Genomic DNA, 23,715 nt, shown 5'->3' with positions numbered 1-23,715 from the left:
TGCCCTTGGGGAGTCGGGAGGAGCCCAGTCTCATCCAGCTGTGCAAACAGGAGGAGGAGGAGGAGGAGGTCCCAAGCCTACCCTTGGGAAAGGGGCGAGAGGGGTGGTCAGGCCGCCGCCGCGCCGGCCCCCGCGGTGCGGGTTGCGCCAGCCTCCTCGGAGCCCGACGCAGAAACTTGTTGCAACAAACAGGCGACCGCGGGTGCCCCTAGCAGCCAGCGGCGGAGTGGGTGGGCGGTCGAGAGGGAGGGGAAGGCTGGCGGACGCCGCAGCGAACTGGTGGGCAGACCCGGAGTCGCCGCGTAAGCGGGGCCGGCTCAGTGCGGTGCGGCAGGCGCGGCTGTGCGGCAGCGGAAGTCCTTTGTTGCAGCACAGTCCCTGGCAGAGCCAGAGCCTCTCCGCGCAGCCCAGCCCGAGCGCCGCGCGCCGCCGCCACTGCAGCTCTCGGCTCTTCTGCCTCCGCCCGCCTTTCCCGTGGCCGATTTGCCTTAAACTCCCTAAAATCTCCGCAGCCCCGGTTCCTGCTGCGGCCGGTGAGTATTTGCCAGTTGTGGGGCTATTTGCGCAACTTTGGCCCGGGCCGGAAGGCGGCGGGCAGCGGGCTTGGCGGAGTGCGGGTCCGGAGCAGCGCCGACCAGTGCGGGGAGCCGGAGCGCGGCGGGCGCGCGGCGAGGACCCGGCCACGGGTGGCTGCTGGGCCGCCTGCTTGATCCCGCCGCCCGCCGGCGCGCCTGGTCGGGGACGTGTGGCCTCCCTGGGTAGGAGGCGAAGCCCCCACGGAGACTAGTTCCCAAATTAGTTACCTTCTTTTTCCTTTCTTTCTCTGCCTTTATTTTTTTGAGGGGGGAGGGGAGGTGTAGACGGGAGGCGGGAGGACCCGGTTGATTGACGTGCCCAGAGCCCGCTTCTCTCAACTTACAGCCGCAGCTCCTTGGCGGGTGGGAGGGGAAGTGTCCCGGAGCCCGAGGCCGCAGACTTGGGCGCGCTCCGAGGGAGGAGGCGTAAGAGCCGTGCAAATTCTTGCCACGCTTTTTCCCACTCCCTCCCGGCACACAAGCTTTTTGTTCAGTAAAAAGTGGTAGGTCTCGGGTTTGGGGATTTTCGGTGGAAAGATCTGTTTCTTGGGAAGAGAGTGCTTTCGCTTCCAGTGGCGGGCGCTTGCTAGAAGTTCTGTTAGTGTTCGGTAAATGTGTTGGATGTAGATCAGGAGTTGTTACCAATAAAATATGTAGGTTTGGGTCTGAGCTCAGCCACCCTCCCAGTCTCCCTTCCTACCTAAGCAGCGCGTCTGCGTGATCTGAAAGGTTGACATGACATTTTCCAAATTGGGAGCGTCAGGGAGATGTTGATGAAAGTCCTTGATGTTTTCTGGGGACAGTATGGAATTTGTCTGTATGTAATAATATTCCTAAATCAAGCTTCAACGTGGTAGGTACACGCAGTTTATTTATTGGCCTAAGTATATTTCCATGCAGTATGTATCACGACAGGAAAACTATGCCAGGAACAATTTTCCCTTTGACACTCGATCCCAAGAAGTGGTCCCAGGCTTTCTGAGACTTAGAATCAGTCTCTTGAGCTGAAGTTCAAGGCACTCTGGAGCAGATTTGATGAAGGATGCAGTTCTCATGATAACTCCAAAGCAATCACCACCCGCTCCTTTGAAATTATGAAATTTTGTCATTGCAAATGGATATGATGAGGACACTTGGAATACAAAACGATGAAGCTTGAATGATGGCTGGCCATCAGAACCTCAAAACTCCTTTTGAATCACTTGCTGGATATAATAAAGTCTCAATAATAACTGAACGTATTTGGAAGCTAGATGGGGCTTCCTCATCTTAAACAGAGAAAATTGAAGCCTAGTGGAGGTGCAGTGCTTTCCCAAAGATTGATAAAATAATGACAGTCTACAAGTAGAGCTTTCAATCAGCATCTTACATTCATTTTAAAAGTAGATTTCTCCATTACGACCAAATTTTCATGGTATAGAAAAATAACTCACGTTGAGCAATCTTACCTGAAGCCTTTCTATTCTTCCTACCCCAACACGGCCTAAATTGGAGGCAGTGGGGAGCCCTGGTTGCATCATTGTCGGAGAAAAGAGAAACCGTATTTAACCAGGACCTTAGCAGGGCAGAGCACAGTCTCAGCCACTTGCTGTTGACCTTGTGTTTGATTTCGCTTTAACACAGCTAAATTTTTGTACTGTTTCCTCATTCTCCTCTTTTGCCAGGCTCCAGGAAAGGTATAGTCCATGGAGCTTTTTAAGGGTATTTCTGTGTTCCTTGCAGGACAGCCATTCTAATGTGCAAGAGAAAAGAAGTGCCTGCTTTCAGGCCTCTCTTCCATCCAGGAAAAGTGCTAAGCCTTTCCTATGAAGCTTCTGGCCCAAAGGGGAGGAAACCATTTGGGATAAAAATGCAGAAATTTTTCCATAGATTTTTACTTTTAAGCCACAATCTGTTGTCTTCCAAAAAAGAATTGAGATATATTTGAAAAAAATTGAGATATATTTGCCTGAGAGGTCATTTTGGTGTCTATAGGATTTTTTTTCTCCTGATTTTTTCTTCTTGTGCTGGTATCTCTTACCATAAAATATTGACATTATTCTTATACTCTTATGGGAACCAAATTAAAAGGGATTAGTGTCTCTTTTTTTCTTAGAATGGAAATGCTTTTATATAAAATTCATGCTCTTTGTAAAAATTCAGCCTATACCGAAGTAGATAAAAAACAAAAATGAAAGTCATTTCTGACTCCCACTCCCCAGAGGTAATCTCTGTTAACAGTCAATTTCTTGTTTAAAATGAGAGAAAGCAACATTTGGTCATACTGTGCTGCTGTGTGTGCCTCACCCTGGCTAGGGATGGCCGTGATGATTCATGGGCTCATGTTCTCTATTCACTGCTCAGGTTGGTGAGAATTGGCCAGGTAGAGGAAAGGGAATGTTTTGCATTGGACTGATTTAAATTCTATGATTAAGTAGCAGACATGAGAGCTCAAATACAACAGGGCTGCTATTGTAGGTTTGTCCTTATGAAGTACTTACTGTAGCTTGGTGGGCTAGTTCTCACACTTTTAATGTTAATGTTGGTGTCAAGCATTTGATGGGTTGATTTATACTTGCCAAACTCATTAAAACAAAACAAAACAAAACCCTCACATTTGTAAAGAGTTTCATAATCTATAGTTGGGAAGGAGTGGGTATACTTGCCATTAAGGCCACTGCCAAGATAATCCCTGTGCTGTTACGGGATGAGAGGTCCCTCTTGATCTATATCCAGAGGTAGCATACCAAACATCAAGGAAAGGAAATTAGAGGAAAGAAGGGGATTCATGACTGTGGTTTTCAGATGTGGCCTAGAAGGAGACGGTACATATTTAAGGTAGATTTCTAAGTATACTTATATTGTGCCATGTATAGTTATCTGTATAAGAAGTCTTAGTCAGAGTACAGAATCACTTATTCCTTAGCCTGGTATATTCAAGAAGAGTAAGCTGTGAAGTAATTGATGTTCTGAAAATAAATCCCCAAAATAGTACATAGAAGTTAAATCACAGCATTTGTTATTTGAGAGTGTTGGGAACAAATCATTTGCAAAATAAAATTGGCAAATTAAAGAAAGAATTAAATTGCCAACCAGATTTTCTATTTGTTGTCTGTGTGAGATGCATGCGATCCTTTTTAGAGATAACTGAAGAGCTCCATCCTCACTTTAAATCTTTTGTATTAGGGGAGGGCTTCCTCTGATGGGCCGTGGGAGTCAGAAGATGGAAGCGGAGATGGGGAGTGCAGGGCATTCTGCCTGCAATATGGGGCTTTATGAGAATGGGGCGACTCTGGGAGGCTTAGAATGTCCAAGGGGACATGTTAGTTAATAGTCATTGCCAGAAAGAGTGTTTTCTGGTTTACAAAAACAGAAACTTAGGGCTCTGAATGAAAAGGGTCAGAGTTTGAGTCCCATCTTACAAGATGAGCGCTTGAGTACCAACCACTGAACCTGTTTCCTCATTCACAAAATGAGGATAATAAAGATACCTACCTCGGGGTTGTTATAAGGATCAGTTGTATAATGTATGGGAAATCACTTTGTAGATTTTTGACTACTATATAAACGTTGCCATAATTGAAATAATGCAAAAAATTGATAAGCAAAATAAAACTTCCTTTCTTCAACACTTATTCATTCAAAAACTGATCAAATATCAACTAAATGTCAGGCAACTGTTAGAGGCTCAGGGGATACAGCAATGACTAAGACAGTGCCATGATCTCAAGCAGCTTACAGCAAAGCAGGGGAACCATATCATTATAATCCCTGCTGTGAGTGTGATGATAGACATAGTATCCCAGTTTGGATGATACATTATTTTTCACCCTATAGTTGTAGGTATAGACTGTTTTGGAAGCACAGAAGGCTTATCTACCTTACTCTGGAATCAGAAAGAATGTCCTGAAGAGAGTGAGCTGGATGTTGAAAAGGCTCTAAGCAAAGGGAATAGCACGTATGAAAGCATGAAGGCTTTTGCTGTGTTAGTTGCTTTGGGATGAGGGGAAATCTTAAATGTTAAATAGATTTAAGACAAAAATGGAGTTAAACTTCTTGGCATGAACATACTTTTTATGATACTCTTTTTATTGGTTCCATTGACTTAATTAGATAAGGGTGAAATTTTCAGGATTTTGGTTAGAGTTTAAAATGTAGCACTTGGGGGGCTTCCCTGGTGGCGCAGTGGTTGAGAGTCCGCCTGCCGATGCAGGGGACACGGGATCGTGCCCCGGTCCGGGAGGATCCCACATGCCACGGAGCGGCTGGGCCTGTGAGCCGTGGCCACTAGGCCTGTGCGTCCGGGGCCTGTGCATCCGGGGCCTGTGCTCTGCAGCAGGAGGGGCAGCAGCGGTGAGAGCCCCGCATACCGCAAAAAAAAAAAAAAAATGTAGCACTTGGAGCTACACAATTGGAAACAGTACAGTTAAAAAATATTATGTGTGGACTTGCTGAAAGAAGGAAACTGGGTAGTCCCTCCCATTATCTTAGAGCTGCCTCACCAGTTTTCTTTCTTCTTTTTTTTTTTTTTTTTTTTTGCGGTACGAGGGCCTCTCACTGTTATGGCCTCTCCCGTTGCGGAGCACAGGCTCCGGACGCGCAGGCTCAGCAGCCGTGGCTCACGGGCCCAGCCGCTCTGCAGCATGTGGGATCCTCCCAGACCGGGGCACGAACCCGTGTCCCCTGCATCAGCAGGCAGACTCTCAACCACTGTGGGAAGCCCCAGTTTTCTTTTATATATATGTATCTTTATTGGAGTATAATTGCTTTATAACGTTGTGTTAGTTTCTGCTATGCAACAAAGTGAATCAGCTATATGTATACATATATCCCCATATCCCCTTGCCTCACCAGTTTTCATGCAGCAACATTTACTGAGTACACACACTGTGTTGCAGAGAATCGAACAAGCCAAAATATTGGCCTTCAAGTTGCTCATAGTCTAGTAGGGAGACCAACATATACATAATTGTGGTAGCTGATTCTTATTTAGCGCTTGCTCCGTGACACACTGTCTTACAGTAACTAAACCCTAGGAAGGATTACAATCCCAATTCTCAGATGAGAGAACTGAGGCACAGATTGGATGCAACCTGCTCAAGTTCACACACCTAATAAGTGACAGAGCCAGAATTTGAACCCAGGCAGTCTGGTTAGTCTGTGCTTTAACATCTACTTTATGTTGCTGTTCTGATGATTTAAAAAATAGCATAATAAGTGTAAAATAAGGAGATAATACACAGAGTAATATCAAAACCTAAAACAAAGCCTTGCAGAAGGCTTTCTGGAGGAGGTGATAAACTGATTCTTAAAAGATATGTGGCCGGTTCAGACAGAAGAACCAATCAGCATGAGTAAAAATGGAGGTAAGAAATACATGAAGTATATGGGCTTGGAGGATGGGGTGGCGGCCAGCAGCTTTATGCTGCTTGAACAGAAGTTTGAAGCAGGAAGTAGCCACGTAGGAGACTAGATGGGGGGGCACGGAGGGCTTTTGTATCCCTTGGGAAGGAGTTTGCTCTTCAGTCTGAGGGTATGTGAAAGGACCCACAGAAGCAGAATAACAGGGTCTGATTTTTGTTCTTTATGAATCATCTGAGGGTGAAGGATGGATTTGAGGGACCAGTTAAGGAGTCTATTGTAATAATTCAGGAGTAATGATAGAGGCCTCAGAGGACAGGGAAGGTAAAGATGGAATCGAGGGGCAAATTTGAGAAATAGTGAGAAAACTGGCAAGACTTAATAGTTAATTATGAGGAAGAAGTCCCAGGTGACTCCCAAGAATCCCGGGTGATTGGTGCATGCTGGAGAAGGGGGAGCAGCAGTTTTAGGTGGGTCCCAGACAAAGTCACAGCGTGAGTACGCTGGAATAGAAGTTCCACAAGATGAGCCCTAAGAATATGAATGCCACGTGCAAAAAGGGACTTCCTGGTGAAGCTGCTTTTTGCTGAGAGAAGCCTGCTCTTCACCCCAGTGCCCTCTGGTGGTCAGAAGATGCCATGTTGTCTCTTTAGGATAAACAGATCAACATTTAGACTGCCTGAATTAAATGCTTTTCCTCTTCCACTCCTGGAGGAAGAGAGGAAAATTTCAGGAGCCCCTATGTTCCCTTTGCTTTCTGTGTGGATGAATTCATTTCCCAGACCTAAGAGCTTAACTACAGTAACACCTCAGTTATTCAGTTATTTGGTTGACAACCCCAGCTATCCAGTGGCCTGACCTGAAGCGAAAGAGTAAGGCAATTTGTTGCCTGTCAACAATTAAGATAGATTAAACAAAGTGCATGAATTAAAACCTTATCTTATTCATAGAACACTGCCCTAGGTCCTCACAGAAAATTAAATTATTTATGTAGATTCAGTTTCAATGAGTTTTTTTCTAATTTCATAACTCATAACAGATTGAAATGGCGGGCAGCAGGAGATCAGCACACCTTTTACAAGTGACAGCTGTTGGCCTGACAAGTAGGGAGACAGAAAAATACCACCCAACAAACTACAGTCTCCAAGAGCATAACAGCCTCAGGCCATTTTGTGCAGGTGCAAACAACCCTTGCAAATTTGAACAGCTATTTTTCTGGAAGACATAATTGATGCAGAGAAGCAAGCAGACAGCTAGGTGTTGCTATATATGGGGGCAGCAGTTAGAATAGAAGGAAGAGCCCTAGACCAGGATTGAGGAGACCAAGGTCCCATCCTGTCAGCCACGAAAACAAGACGTGACGTTGAGTACGTGACTCAGGGCCTCCATTTGTTTTCTTATCTATGATGTAGTGGGTTGAACTTGATCGTCACTTGGTAAAATTCTGTGAACTTTGTTCACAATGATGACATTAATGTTTAAGAAAAATCCTATTACTCTTGGATTGAAAAGACAAACATTTGTCATCTCTAGTTTATACAAGAGTTCTGTTTAGAAGTATGCTTATCTCTATTTAATACATGAGGAAAGCAGGCTTAGAGAGGTGAAGAAAATTCGTAGCTGAATAAGTAGGAGAGCTGGTATTCAAATCTATCGGTGTCTGCTCCCTGGGCTCTTTTTTAACACTTTCATTTAACAAGCATGCATTAAGTGCCAACTACATGGGCAGTGTGCTAGGCACGGGGAACACAAAGGCCATTTAGCCTCGTCCCCATCCTGAAGAGTTGAGTGTAGTAGGCATTGCTGTACAGTCCCTCTGTTAGTCCTAAAGATGCAAGTACTACTACAGCACAGTTAGGACAAATGAACACACAGCTCCATTTGGGTTTTTAAAGACTTTAGGGTGTGAGCACAGAATGGAGCCACCATTTATAGCTTTGTTTCTATGGGAATATGTGTTTCAAGTTCCAAATAACTAACTTAAAAATAAAGTTTTGGAACATAACCCAGTTACAATTTCAGAACTTCCTGTACTAAGTACTGAATTTGCAGTCTAATAATCAGCCAGGATGCTTGTTCTAAAAAGTGAATAAGATTTTCTAAACTTGATCATGTCTGTCCAATTTCAATGCCTGGAATTAAAACCTTTTATCTTTGGGAGCCTGTACAGCCAGTTCTTAGAAATCTCAAGGAGAAAACCTAAAGAATTAAGTTTAAATTTAGAGATTGGAACACTGTATACCCTAGAAAATGGAATTCTAGGAAAGAATTTTGCCAAGGTGACCTTATTTTTATAGGTGGCAAAGTCGTTAAGGCTATGATCTCAGGCTCAAGAGTCATATTGCTTGTGTTCTAATCTCACCCAGTCCTCTGTGGCCTTAGGAAGGTTATATAACATTGTGTTCTGTTTTCTTATCTGGAAATGGGTCTTAAAACAGTACGTACTTTGTAGAGTTTGTTTTGAGGATTAAATGATAAAATGATACACATATTTACATGCATACATACACGTTTTATATATAATACACTATATATATACATATATATGTGTATATATATATATATCTCACTATTGATGCGCCAGGCTCTAGTCTAAGCAGATACCACACACACACACACACACACACACACACACACACACACACACACACACACACACCTGCTTAGACTAGATCCTGGCACATTGGTACTAAGGCCAGTAAAACAAATTTACCTTCTCTCCCATTACATTTCCAAGCTTTTGTTTATGCTGCTGTGTACCTCTCCCCGATTTTTTACGTACACACCAATACAGATACCTGAAATGCCTTCCCCACACCGCTTTCTATTTTTCTTTCTTCTACTCATTCATCAAGACTTCACTCAAATCCTTCCTAAAGCCCACTACTGTTCTAGTACAAGTCATGCTTTTTCTAAATGCATACTGAACTTTATTCAATATAATTCAGTACTTAATTTTTCTCAAATCATTTCTTGGTATAAAATGTAATCCCTCATATGTAATTAGCTCTACTGTATACCATCCTTCTCCACCTCAATGCTTTATGCCATGTTGGGAACATTGTAGGTGTTCAATACATTCTGATACTCTGATTTATAAACAGGGGAGAATCCTTTCACTACATTTCAAGCTTCTTAAGAAGCTAGTCTATAGCCCACAGGTTAAATCCATATACATACATTCAGTCATATAAGACATAGAAATAGGTACAAGGAAATGAATGTAGGTACTTCAATGTCCCTTGAGACCCAGAGGTAATTGTTAGTAGTTCAGAGATTGGGACACTGAACTGTAGACTCACTGAGGCTATGCAAATATTTCTCAGGGGAATGTCCTTGATAATGCAAGTCTGGGACGCAGAGGGTGGTTGTTTACCTTATGGAAGGAGTCACTCAAAAATTCCTTTAAGTTGCTTCTTCATTCACTTTATATGCTTATTTATAGACCCTTAAATTATCATTTCACTAAGGCTAAGGCAAAAGAAACGTCCAGCAAAACTTTTTTTCCATTTAAGAGACTTAGCAAAGAAGGAAAAGTATTTCTGAAACCTTACTGTGTCAGTGAGAAATTTACTGAAACAGCGTACAGAGTATAATTTAGGGAACACGTCTGCTGAGTGAGACTAGATGTGCATATATAGGTATAACCACATTACAGATAGAGTTCAGAGGGCATAGTTTCTTGTGCAAGGGCCTTAACAAACGCTATGATAAGGACTCATGCCCAGTCCTTGCTGACTGTTCTTTACATATGGGGGTACACTGCATGATACCAAGGAGCATGTAGTAACCACAGTTCAGTGGTTAGTACCCAGCTGCGTGGGCAGGAATCCTAGTACCTATAATACTTTACCACAGTTAATCCTTGATACATTGTTTAACAGCACAACATCTTTGTCCTTCTATGAAATCAGCATGTTGGACTAGATTAGATCTCTAAGCTCTAAAAGCCTATGAATATCTAAATTACTGAATATTCTTAATGTGTTTGGTAGCTGTTTTTGAATTTGAGATGAGCTGGTTAAACTTTTTCAAACAAAAATTTTTTAAATTCAGTGTAAACTTTTTTGCATCACCTACCTCCTTATTCCTCTGGAGAACTGCATCCACACTGGGTATCCTAGCCTTAGGAGAAACCTTGGCTTTGGATCACTTGAAGTTTCTGCTCTCAACCCCAGCCCTTGAAGAACTTCTAGCTGTACAAACTTGTTCTACCAGTGATGTAGCTAGTAACACAAACAAAAGCAATCACACAATGCCATTATAAAAACAAGAATTGAAATATAAGCAATTATTAAAAACAGGTAACAAGCTTTACTATAACAAAGTTCACTAAGTATTTTGGGTAGCATTATTAAGGATAATTTAAAAATTGAAGAGAGCAAACCTCTTTTGGAATTTGAATGAAATTATTGTTTAATTAATAAAAGTGAGTGAAATATAAACATTTTAATGCAAAAATTATTCTCAAGACATAACAAGCTAAAAGTCTCACAGGAATTTAGATCCTTCACCCATGATTCCGCCTCCCACCTTTTTGTTTATTTGTTTTTGTTTTGCTGTTATTAAGCCTTCTTAAAGCTTTTCTGAATGAGGTGTAACAAGAACAGAGTTGTTGGTACAATGTGTGAATGATTGCTATTAAAAGTTACTCTCCCTAAAATCCACTTTACTCAGAACTTGGGCATTTGCATAATAACATTGGAGAAACTACAGTTTTAGGTCAGCCTAGGAGCTGTAGTGTTAGCATTAATTTTTGACAAAAAGGTACTTGTTCAGCTTCCAGCCATAAGAGGCGAAGATAGAAATACAGAGGGATGTGGAGGCAGTGGGATTCATACCCGGGTGTGTCTGACCTGGAGCCCTGTTCTCTCCACCACAGCACAGTGCCTTCATGTACAGAGTAGGCACTCTGCAGAGTACACGTTCAATGAAGTCACTCGTCTAGAACAAGTTAAAATTCCCCTCAGTGAGGCATCCTTGAGATGATAGAATACCTATGCTATTGCTGATTCTCAGTACTTTATACAGTGCCTGGTACACTAAAATACTCAACAGATGTTTGTTGAATTAATAAGTGTGTGTTAAAATGCTGTTGATGCTCTTATATGCTTTAGTGTCTTGTTTATGTTAATACAGAATGTATGTTCACTAATTGAATTATGACTATAGCTACCGATGTGTCTATCATATCGGTCTTCTATGTAGCTGCATTAATTTTGGTTGCTGACCATAAAACTGCTTTTCCTTTAGATTAGAAGGGTCCTTGGAACTTTTAAGCTCTTCGTGTCATTATTTCAAGCACAGGGCATTTAAAACCTGAAAGTTTTAACAGATAAACTATTGGCTTTCATACTGCTGGGCTCTTATATGGAAGGAAACTGTAAGATTATCTCGTCAAACTTACCTCCTACGCTTAAGGAAGCATCACCACTGTCACAATTGCCACTGTTACTTCCATTAATTATCATGTGCCAAGCACTATACAGTTTGCACATTGCTCCTATGAACCTTAATGTCTGATGTGTTTTTTGAGGTATTATTATTTAACATCTTTATTGGAGTATAATTGCTTTACAATGGTGTGTTAGTTTCTGCTGTATAACAAAGTGAATCAGCTATACATGTACGCATATCCCCATATCTCCTCCCTCTTGTGTCTCCCTCTCACCCTCCCTATCCCACCCCTCTAGGTGGTCACAAAGCACCGAGCTGATCACCGTACAGCTGTGCTATGTTGCTGCTTCCCACTAGCTCTTTTACGTTTGGTGGTGTATATATGTCCATGCCACTTTCTTGAGGTATTATTATCCCCACTTTGACAGTTCAGGAAACTTGGAGTCAATGAGGACAAGCAAGTTACCTAAGGTGGCAAAGCTAGGTTGGAACTCAGGCCTGTCTGATCCAAAGCCTGTGCTCTTTTCACTGTACCATACTGTCCTCAACAATATTTCATCCCTGCTTCTACACGGGGCACTCATTATCCTCTAGATGAGTTCGTTTCATTTTTGAACAACTCTTATTACTAGGGAAAAAAAATTGAGATAATATCTATCCCTCTACCTCCTTTTTCATTAAAGGTCTCTCTGAATCCTGTAAAATGTCTATAGACCTAGAAATCTCATCCTACAAAAAATGGGCTTGGGGTCAGCATTTTTCTGTGTGTGTGTGTGTGTGTGTGTGTGTGTGTTTTAACCCTTTGAATAAGGCTTTGTTGTTTGGATTTGTTTTATGTAATTGTAATCGTTACATAATTTCATAGCCTGTGTTTATTTACTTGACTTTCCATCCTGAAAACTTTTCTTATTTCCTTCTACAGCCTTCATTCATAAATATAATTTTCATAAAGGCCACATGATGGTGAATTTTAAGAAGTAGATTTACCTTGGTTTACTTACAACTACCTTATTGCGAGGCATTTCAAGTTATAAATAACACATTGATAAAGATCTGCGCATACATTGCATTTTGTATATGGGTACATACTGAGCATGACTCTTCAATTCTAGTACAGATATCTGAGTTACACAAGGCTGAAATATTGGACCTTCTTGAAATACTTGATTTGGCTTACAGAAAAGGCCTAGAGGTTGCAAGTTTAGGAAGGCAGCAGGTCTCATTATAAGCCACCTTCATTTCACCAGGTGCCCATGCCTACTGTGTTACCCTGTCTTCAGGCAGGAAGAAGGAGGCAGAGTGGCCTTAGGTAGTCGGGGAAAGGGGTATGTCATCCACATGTGATCTGGGACAAACAGTTTATAAAAAACAAGTGGGTTAGTGAAGTTAGATAATCTTTTAATTTCTACTGTAGGGAATGAAGGGTTTGTGGACTGAAGAGTGAACGTTTTATTTCTCTGAACAGCTTGTTAAATGTTCTTCTTATGCTCAGTCAAATTGTGTAAGAACTTGTTTTTGAGTAGATGGTAGATTCTGAAGTATTATGTGTACAGATTAAAAATTAAGGCTAAAATTTGATCTTATTTTCGCTTTGTAATGTAATAGGACTTACAGTGCTTTTAATATTCTCCTCTCCTCTCTTTATTCCTTGTCAGCTCCATACATTAAAAATATTTATATGTTGATAAGTGAAGAAAACTGGTTGCAGAAAGGTGTATACAGTACAATACCATTTAGGTAAAAAACAAACAAAAACAACAACAAAAGCAAAACTATGTGCCTGGCACGTCGTAGGCACTCAGTAGCTGTTGACTCTGTAGGTATAGCATAAACAGATTTGAAGATACACGATTGGAGAGGTTACCTCTGGAAAGAGGTGTGCAACCTAAGGTGTGTTTTTATTCTATGTACTTTTATGTTTCAGTTTTTTTCAATGAACGTGTGTTACTTTTGTATTTTTTTAATGATTGAAAAGTGAAGAAAAATTTACAATCTAAGGATAGATATCTCCTTCCCAAATAGATCCACTGTTTCTTTATACTGTAAAGTGCAAGCCAAGCAATATAAGACAGATACTCTGACTCTATAGAATTATTGCCTCTCCAATAATCAAGAAAAGAGAGGAGCATTGATCAAACCTATTTGCTTGGCGCCATTTCCATGTAATCTAATAAGCTTTTGTAAATAGAATTTTTCTAAGGAAATTTTCAACCATGCAAAAATAGAACTATATCTGCCTCCTAGCGTCAATAGTTCTCAACACATGGCCTGTTTTGTATCATCTATAGCCCCCACACCCACCCCACTGGATTATTTGCAAGCATATCTTAGATATTTCATCAATAAATACAGCAGTCTATGTATCTAAAAGATAAGGATGCTTTTAACACAACCAGCATACCCATATCACACTAAAGGATGAGCAGTCATTCCTTTATATCAATCATCTAAGAAGTTTTTCATACTCTGAGACTGAATTACTAACTTTCAGTTTAAATTGCTATTTTATTTAACTTTCATTGTTTGTATCCTTCAAGTACTTTTTTTTTTCAAGTACTTTTAAACTAGTGTCTTTTTTCCTTTCAAATTTAGTATACATTTTTTCCCTAAAGGCATAATGAAACCAAAACTGTATGGTTTTTGCTTTTGATACCTTTGCTTGTATTTCTTAAAATAAAAACGAGATGCTTGAATAAATGGCTGGGTATCTTCACCTTCAAGTTTTAAAAATGATTCAGGTATATGTTATTGTTCTTTACTACATTAGACTGGAAAGCTAGCCATACCTTGATTGTAATAGTAAATTCACACAAGTCACAGGTCATGATCAAAATTATTCTTTTTTTAAGTGCTTTTCTGATATCCTGTCTGACTTTAATATTTTTGTTTTACATAGGTCTATAATTAATAGAAGATGGCAAAGCCCAGCCACAGCAGCTACGTCCTTCAGCAGCTAAACAACCAAAGGGAATGGGGCTTCCTCTGTGACTGTTGTATTGCAATTGATGACATTTACTTTCAAGCACACAAAGCAGTTCTAGCTGCCTGTAGCTCCTATTTTAGAATGTTTTTCATGAATCATCAGCATAGTACTGCACAGCTGAATCTCAGCAACATGAAAATTAGTGCCGAGTGTTTTGATCTTATTTTGCAGTTTATGTATTTAGGAAAAATTATGACAGCTCCTTCCAGTTTTGAGCAGTTTAAAGTGGCAATGAACTACCTACAGCTGTACAATGTTCCTGACTGTTTAGAAGACATACAGGATGCAGATTGTTCTAGTTCAAAATGTTCATCTTCTGCTTCTAGCAACCAGAACAGCAAAATGATATTTGGGGTAAGAATGTATGAAGACACTGTGGCTAGAAATGGCAGTGAAGCCAATAGATGGTGTGCAGAGCCAAGTTCAACAGTAAATACACCACATAATAGAGAGCCTGATGAAGAGTCTTTGCAATTAGGTAATTTTCCTGAACCATTATTTGATGTATGTAAGAAGAGTTCTGTGTCCAAATTATCTACTCCAAAAGAACGTGTCTCACGACGCTTTGGACGGAGTTTTACCTGTGATAGTTGTGGATTTGGCTTTAGCTGTGAGAAGTTACTAGATGAGCATGTGCTAACCTGTACTAACAGACATTCATACCAAAATACAAGATCCTACCACAGAATAGTGGATATTAGAGATGGAAAAGACAGTAACATCAAAGCTGAATTTGTTGAAAAGGATTCTTCTAAGACATTTTCTGCACAGACGGACAAATACAGAGGAGACACAAGCCAGGCTGCTGATGACTCAACTTCAACCACTGGAAGCAGAAAAAGTAGCACAGTGGAGTCTGAACTAGCCAGTGAAGAAAAAAGCAGAGCTGCTGAGAGGAAAAGAATCATTATCAAGATGGAACCAGAAGATATCCCTACAGATGAACTGAAAGACTTTAACATTATTAAAGTTACTGATAAAGACTGTAATGAGTCCACTGACAATGATGAATTAGAAGATGAACCTGAAGAGACATTTTATAGATACTATGTTCAAGAAGATGTCAGTATTAAAAAAAGTGGGAGGAAAGCTCTGAAACCTCGGATGTCAATAAACACTGATGAAAGAGGTGGTTTAGAAAATATGAGGCCCCCTAACAACAGCAGTCCAGTACAAGAGGATACTGAAAACGCATCCTGTGAGTTGTGTGGGCTCACAATAACTGAGGAGGACCTGTCATCTCATTACTTAGCCAAACACATCGAAAATATCTGTGCATGTGGCAAATGTGGACAAATACTTGTGAAGGGTAGACAGCTTCAGGAACATGCCCAGAGATGTGGAGAGCCCCAAGACCTGACAATGAACGGGTTAGGAAGTACTGAGGAGAAGATGGACATGGAAGAGAATCCTGACGAACAGTCTGAAATCAGGGATATGTTTGTTGAAATGTTGGATGATTTTAGGGACAATCATTTCCAGATAAACAATATCCAAAAAAAGCAGTTATTTAAACATTCTGCCTGTCCTTTTCGATGTCCTAATTGTGGCCAGCGTTTTGAAACTGAAAATCTAGTGGTTGAACATATGTCTAGTTGCCTAGACCAAGACATGTTCAAGAGTGCCATCATGGAAGAGAATGAAAGGGATCACAGACGAAAGCATTTTTGTAATCTGTGTGGGAAAGGATTTTATCAGCGGTGTCACTTAAGAGAACACTATACTGTTCACACCAAGGAAAAACAGTTTGTTTGTCAGACATGTGGAAAGCAGTTTTTAAGGGAACGTCAGTTGCGACTCCACAATGATATGCACAAAGGCATGGCCAGGTATGTCTGTTCCATTTGTGATCAAGGCAACTTCAGAAAACATGACCATGTACGGCATATGATTTCTCATTTATCTGCTGGTGAGACTATATGCCAGGTCTGCTTTCAGATATTCCCAAACAATGAACAGTTGGAACAGCACATGGATGTTCACCTGTATACATGTGGAATATGTGGAGCAAAGTTTAATTTGAGGAAAGATATGAGATCACATTATAATGCCAAGCATTTGAAAAGAACATAAGTGATTTTCTACTGTATAATGTTTAGCTGATAGGAGACAAAACACCAAAGCAAAGGATATGAGCTATTTAGAAAATGAATTTATAAGATGAATTGTTGAAAAAAATTTTAAGGCCCTTTACCTTTAATATTTTTTGTTTAGGATCTTAAGTATCTACATTTTAGGTGTTATTAAATGTTTATCATTTTTGTTATTTTTAATAGAATTCTTTGTTTTTAGTTTGTTTTAGCTATATTAAAATTACTTTTAAATGTAGACTACAAGTGGTTGTTACCCCTTCAGTGACTATTAAAGTTTAGTTTTTTATCAATAAGGTGATGACTTCACTATTTTTATGTGTTTTTTTTTTTTCTAAAGTTACCCTGTGAAATTTTAAACCCAACATCATTGGCCATTCCTGTTTAAATTTTTTTTAAAAATTGTTTGTTTTAAATAATTAGTTATTTGAAACTATCCCATTCACTGTAGCTTTTTTTTTTTTTTTGGAAGTTGAACGGTGATTTAGCCACTGTTTATTCCCTGTCTTATCAATGAAATTCGTATTCTTAAATTGACAACTTAATAGGCAGGTTAGGTGCACTGAATCTAACCTTGAAGGTTGACATGGGCTCAAACTTGGCCTAAAAAGATTGATGAACCTAAGGAAATTCCTATAAATGAATATTTCCTATAATTGATAAAATATTATCATTTAATAATCACATTTAAAACTTATATTAAGTGTAAAACCCAATGACTTTACCCCACTTGAGAAATTAGTGGGGACAAGTCATTTTGTTTTGTGATATTAAATTTAACTATGATAGTTAATTAAAAAGGCATATCTTGTATTCATTTAAAATAATTTAAAATATTCTGATTTCTAAAGTGTGTTAGTTTATGAATTATTTTTGTTTATAAATAGACTTTAATAGCTTTCTAGGAATATGACATCTAAAGGAAAATGATTTTTCACCTTTAAAATGACATACTTTTGGAACTTTGAGATTTGAGAAAGCTGCCATGTATATTGACAAATCTAATAAAGAAATCAATTACAAATCTGGTTGTTCTATCAAAGTAGAGTGTGCAAAAGTCATGTCTTGTGTTTTATATTAAGATTTGGAGAGAGAATGTGTTATGGCAAATTGCAGTTTATCAACATGCTTTATTTTTTTTTCTGTAAAGGACTAAAATTTGAGAACCGTAAAATAATCACAGAACATATAAGTGGAAATAGTTTATCACTTTTAAGATAAAGTAGTATTACCGTTAGTTGTTGCTGACACAGGGTCTACACGAATTACATGTGAATTAAAACACTGGCAAAACTGGCCCACCAATCAACATATCTGTTGAATAGAATGCCTTTTAATGTGAATTGCTTGCATTATAATGCCCTTCTCATAATGAAAGGGATTTTAAATAACTCCTATATTTGCATTATAATGCCCTTCTCATAATGAAAGGGATTTTAAATAACTCCTGTATTTAAAAGTATAATTTTGTGATTATGAACAGTAATTTAACGGTATTGTTCTTTTTGTTTACATCACATTTTTAAGATATGCAAGTCATATTTTTGTATACAATTTGCATAAAAGAACAAGTTGCCAAGAGAATTGAGAGACATATTGACTAGCATAGGTTTAGTTGAAAGAGTGTGAGCTCAGAGATTTGTGGGGAAACGTTGAGGTGTTAAGTAAGAATTGAAATAGTACAGGAGCCATGCAGTATTAGAACAAGTAGAGATGGGGGAAATACACAAAAAGATAAATGAGAAATCAGGAATTTTTAAAAAGCCATATTGTAGAAAAAGCAAGAAAATTGATTCATCTTAGCCTTGGGTACAATAGTTTATCAAGTAATTAGATCTGAAATACAACTTTAAATGAAATATGATATATATATTACTGATAGGAACCTAATAAGAGTTCTGTAACTAACCCAGAGACCATCAGAGTAAAGAGAGAATATCGACTCAAAACAAATTTCCAAACTATATAGCATCTTAGCGGACATCATTTTCTTTGGGACCACTTTTTTCCATGACCCTCTTTAAAACCTCTATTGCAATGGCTTTCCCACCATTAAAGAACAGGGGTCTTTCTAAATACTACCACTCTGTAAAAAGGATTGTTTAATCCATTAGGAAAGGGGGTTTAGTTTTAGACACATACTAACAGCCAAGAATTAGCAAGCAAATATATAAACATTAAACATAATCTCTAATTTTACATAACTGAGGTGTTTATAGTTTCAGAAAGCCATACCTCACGATGTGTTTTCTCCCAGTTTCATGTTACAGGACACACACACCTTTTGTTTTGTTTTGCAACTAGCTACAGCAGCACGAGCTTCTTTGAGTATAATGTACAATTTTCCTTATTAAGGCAAAGAGTTCATTTAAAGACTACTTGCCTTTTAAAACTAGGGAGAATTAAACCTATCCAACACCTCTCTCCAGCCCTGTTTCCTCTCACTTCTTTCCTCTCTCTCCCGCGGTGGAGCTACAGAGCTGTACCTACTTACTATTGCTTCTTGCCCTCCAGTGCTGTGAAGGCAATGAATCAAGGTTGTGGAAGTTGCCTTCTCCTCCTGCCTTTATAATTTATGTGATTAGGCTCCAAATCTGAAAATGAAGGGGAAATCTAGATAGATGTATGTGGAATCTTGTTTCTCTTTTTGTCTCACATAGAGTCTTGCTTAAAGGGCCTTTTCTACTCCAACAGAAATCCTGGAGGAATGGAGTCAGTGCTTAACCGATTACAGTGCAGCCCAGCTGTTTATAACTTTTTAGTAAACAGGACTAAGAATCTGAGAGGTTAATAAAGCACAACTAAAGCAGTAGTGGATTACAACTCAGAAATTTGTCTTAATCTCTCCCATATTTTTAAAGTAAAAATATTCAGAGAAATGACTCACGTGAGTAAAACGGTACATGGCTAATTTTTAATGCATGAAGTTTGAGTATGAACAAAAATTAGAAAAAAGAACATAAGGATTCCAGGGGCTAGGTATAAAAATTAAAGAATTAAAATAAGGACAGGGCTTCCCTGGTGGCACAGTGGTTGAGAGTCCGCCTGCCGATGCAGGGGACACGGTTCGTGCCCCGGTCCGGGAAGATCCCACATGCCGTGGAGCGGCTGGGCCCATGAGCCATGGCTGCTGAGCCTGCGCATCCGGAGCCTGTGCTCCGCAACGGGAGAGGCCACAGCTGTGAAAGGCCTGCGTACCGCAAAAAAATAAAATAGGGACAGAGCTTTCTTAGCACCAATTAAAAGGAAAAATAATAGACTAAGTAAAAATCGTACTTAAGTACTGTAGTTGAGAACAAAAATATGAACAAGGTATAAAAATTGAATAAAAAAATAAACATTTGAAGTTTTCTAGGTGAGGTGAGTAGAATGGAAGTTATTTGATAGGTTCAAACAATTTGACTGAACTAATTCAATTAGAGCTACAGAATGCCTAATAAAACAAATTTTATGAACATGCCAAGGATATGCATAAATATGTGAGATAATATACCAAAGTTTATATTCTAAAACGAGTGGGAAGAGAGGCTCGTGGTGGTTGGCAACTTTCTCATTGATTAAACAATACCTATTCCTCTATATCATTAGTTAAGGAACTTCTGTATTTAATAGATCTCTGGAAAATTCCCCAAAGAACCAGTCTAACAGTTAAGTTAAACATTAAACTTGTCATTGTTGTTAACAAAACACTAAATTAGTACCAACCAGAAGAGAAAACCTGAGTGTGTATGTGCACACATAGTTGAGAATAAAGCAATTTGGTATATTAATTCTAAATGGGTTTTATGAGTTACACATTTCTTTTTTTTGCCATTAATCTACTTTGATCAGTTCCTCACCACCACCACCTCTTTTGTAACATATGCTTCTCAGCGATACAAGCCTATGCTGTAAAGGCACCCTAGCATTGATAATGCCTAAGATCCCAGGGTATCAAAAGGCACTGTGGGAACATATCCTTGTGGAATGTCTCCCATCTCCTGATACCTGAGGTGCAGTAAATGGGGTGACAGGATGAATGCCAGGGAACTGAAGCAAGTAGAGTTAGATTTGGTGTTAAGAACTTGAAGCTGTGGCCCGGATTTGGAAACCTATGAACCACCCATCCCAGGGCTCTCAGTAATCCCATCATCCATTTCATTAGCACTCTTTGTACTCTGCTAAACGCTTTACAGATTAAATTTAATTAATACAGCCTTATAAGGTAAGTATTCTAATTTTCCAGATGGGAGACTGAGGTTCAGAGACACTGAGTATTTTTCCTAAGATCACACAGAAACTAAATCCTAGAGCTGGAATTTGAAACTAGGCCTATTTGATTTCTACATTCCTACTTAACCACTAAGCTACATATTCCACCTAACAAAAAGTACAAAGAAAGGCCTTTTCAGCTCAGTAACACATGTGACAAAGCTTCTATGAGACTCTGTGCTCTGTGCTCCTTGTTCATCATCTGTCATCTACTGCGCTTAGTAAGGTAGCTGGTAATAGTGGGTACCTAATGAACATGTTGAATAATGTGAAAATACACCAGTCAGAAGCAAAACATTTGTATTTGAGCGGATCATTCAGAATGATCTTTAGAAATAATTACTAAGTACTCTTATGTTTTAATTTTCCTTTATTTAAACTTAAAACATTAAGTGGTATATCAGCCATTTTTCTGGGCCCATGATAGGTGCTCAACTAAAAACTAATTTGAGTTCAACTTCTATATTTCTACCTCTGACTTTTTGCCCCTCTGTTTTCCCTATTCCCCATCTTGATGTTTTAATCTCTCCCACCAGTCACCATTTCCTTTTATCAGTTATGAGACTGATAAGTAGACTAACTCAAATCATTTGAAAATCTTCCCACAAAAAATCAGGACCCCAGAGTAATCAGTTTTCCTCTTTTTGCCTTAACAGATGATGTGGATAAGAAATTTTTCATTTGTTTGGCTAAAAAACAGAACAAAATACTTAATTACCATATTGTAATTGATTAAAGTTTATAGAGCAATCTAAGTTTGTCTAAAAATAAAAGTCGGTTCTAGCCATTTATAATTCAATTTACCAAAAATACCTATGTATTTCTAGTGTAAACTTAACAATGTTACTTGTAAAAGAAATGACATTTCAGGAAACAACAGTTGAATATCCACCCTAACCTAGCAGCAAACCTTTAAGCAATGAATAGCCTAATGGTTTAAGTGAAACAACGCCCCTCCCAATCTAATCTGATTTTAATTTCATGCATCTATTGCCTGATTTCTAAAACCTATACAATAGGTTTTACTATTACTATGTTAAGTCTACTACTTTAATGATCTCTCTACCAACTGCCAAATGTTATTTTTTTTGAAGTGAGAATAGAAGAATAAATGGTGAAGATTCCATAGATAATATTTATATAATCACTTAGGTGGCCCACTTTCATTGCCTTCTGTCAAACTCAAGGACCTATTCCTTGGTAACATATGGGCAGAGTCTCATAATAAGACCAGGTGAAATTTAGCCACTTATAAATTTATATGCGGGTAAGAGGCAAAAGTGCAAGGGTTTAGAATGTTTGTGTCTCTAAATATTGGTAAATATAAATATTAACTAAATGACAATAGCGGCTTATAAATTTATGCTAATTTTGAACCAATTTAATACCACTTACATACTTACATGCATGTGCTTAGTTGACTTTAGCATTAAGAAGTTAAATCCGGACTTCCCTGGTGGCGTGGTGGTTGGGAGTCTGCCTGCCAATGCAGGGGACACGGGTTTGGGCCCTGGCCTGGGAAGATCCCACATGCCCTGGCAACGAACAGTGGCTTCTGCTCTCCACGGCTAGAGAAAGCCCGCATGCAGCAGGGAAGGCCCGACACAGCCATAAATAAATAAATAACTTTAAAAAAAAAAAAAAAAAAAGAAGTTAAATCCATATAAGTTGCTCTCTTACTATTTTTAGGAGAACCAAATCATTGAGGTCCATTATTAGTGGCAGAATTGTTCATCCTTTCTATCAGAATCCACCACAGATCACTAGTGGGCAGGAAGCCATTTATAATTTTACTCATCATCTTACTCATTTGCTGATAAAAAAGATGGTGTGAAGATTACAATTCAGTATTTGGCTCTGAATTAAATGTATCAATGTACTAATCACCACTGTAATAAGTAAAGATCACAGGAAACTCTAGGGCCAAAGGATGACGCAAATGTAAAAGACATGATTTCATGAGTCAGGAATATTAATAATTTTATCTGAGAAAAGTTGCATAACTCTGTACTTACCTATTTGAGAAAGGAATAGTTAGGTAGACAGCTTATGAAATCCCAGGTAAGCTTTATTTTTAAAGTTACTATGTTGTTTTTATTCTACTTCAACCAGTTGCTTCTACCAATCAAAATCAGCAGAGCTCATTTTTAGATGACAGAAATATAAACATCCAGATTATGAAAGTCATCGTTTCTTTCAAATGCTTCTGTGTTCCCTGATGTGGAAAAAAATATTTAAGAGACAATTTCCTTTTTACAAAATTAGGGCAAATCATTGCTGTGAAAAATATAATTCTACCCAGAATCACTGGGGCAGCTTAGGAATTTGAAGGAAAGTTCTTCCTCGTGTGTGTGTGTGTGTGTGTGTGTGTGTGTGTGTGTGTATTTTCATTTGCAGAGTGTAAAACACTTAACATTGAAGAAAAACAATGTTAGCTTGATGGCTGAAGGCACTCAGTAAAAAGAATACGAACTTGTTAGATCTATGTTTCATTCAGGGATTTGCTATTAACAAGTTCATTGTAAAATTATTTTAGTTGAAAGAAAACACTTTTTTTTTTTTTAAGAAAACAATTTTTAACTGCTTCCTTCCTCCCTACTTTCCTCCACCTGGCTGCCCTCCTATCTTTCTGTTACATCTTTATGAGCCCTACCCGTTATAGCTCACGTAAGAGAAAAAAAAAAAAAAGGTGCCCCAATAGCTGAAAAATTATATTGATAAAAAGAACACCTTATATTTAAAGGGTACAGTGAGTTACATTGGGGAATAAATTAAATAAATCTAAGTTCTAGGATCTGTGCTTTTGTTCCCATTCTTTATTCTAGTAACAGTGTGCTGGCCTGGTGCCAAAAGTCATGAAATTCTGACCTAAGAAATTATGTTGTATCTTGTAGAGCAGTCAACTTGTAATATTATTTTTCTTGAGTTTTGTCTTTTTCTGTGTGGCAGTGGTCAAATAGGGCCTTCTAAACCTCTGGAGAAGTGAGATCTGAATTTGGAGAGGACATGGGGAAGAATCAATCTTCAACAGATAATCTTTAAGTCCAGACCCAGGAATATCAGATCTGAAGTGACAGCA

General features: G+C 38.9%; 1 protein-coding gene across 2 annotated transcripts; it reads left to right on the top strand.

The window, feature by feature from the left end:
- The first annotated feature begins 318 nt into the window (after positions 1-318).
- On the top strand, positions 319-23,622 carry ZBTB1 (zinc finger and BTB domain containing 1). 2 transcript variants are annotated; one of them, XM_065872249.1, is made up of 3 exons: positions 320-533; positions 14,209-16,124; positions 23,586-23,622. In XM_065872249.1, the coding sequence occupies exons 2-3, from the start codon at positions 14,227-14,229 to the stop codon at positions 23,620-23,622; spliced, it is 1,935 nt and encodes a 644-aa protein (XP_065728321.1). In that variant the 5' UTR covers positions 320-533; positions 14,209-14,226. The 2 variants fall into 2 exon arrangements, with proteins under 2 accessions (XP_065728320.1, XP_065728321.1); XM_065872248.1 differs by lacking the exon at positions 23,586-23,622 and having other exon boundaries at positions 319-533; positions 14,209-17,563.
- The last annotated feature ends 93 nt before the right edge of the window (positions 23,623-23,715 follow it).

Source organism: Phocoena phocoena, chromosome 2 (assembly GCF_963924675.1).
Source record: "Phocoena phocoena chromosome 2, mPhoPho1.1, whole genome shotgun sequence".
Classification (NCBI taxonomy): Eukaryota; Metazoa; Chordata; class Mammalia; order Artiodactyla; family Phocoenidae; genus Phocoena; species Phocoena phocoena.
This window is presented reverse-complemented; position numbering and strand designations above follow the sequence as displayed.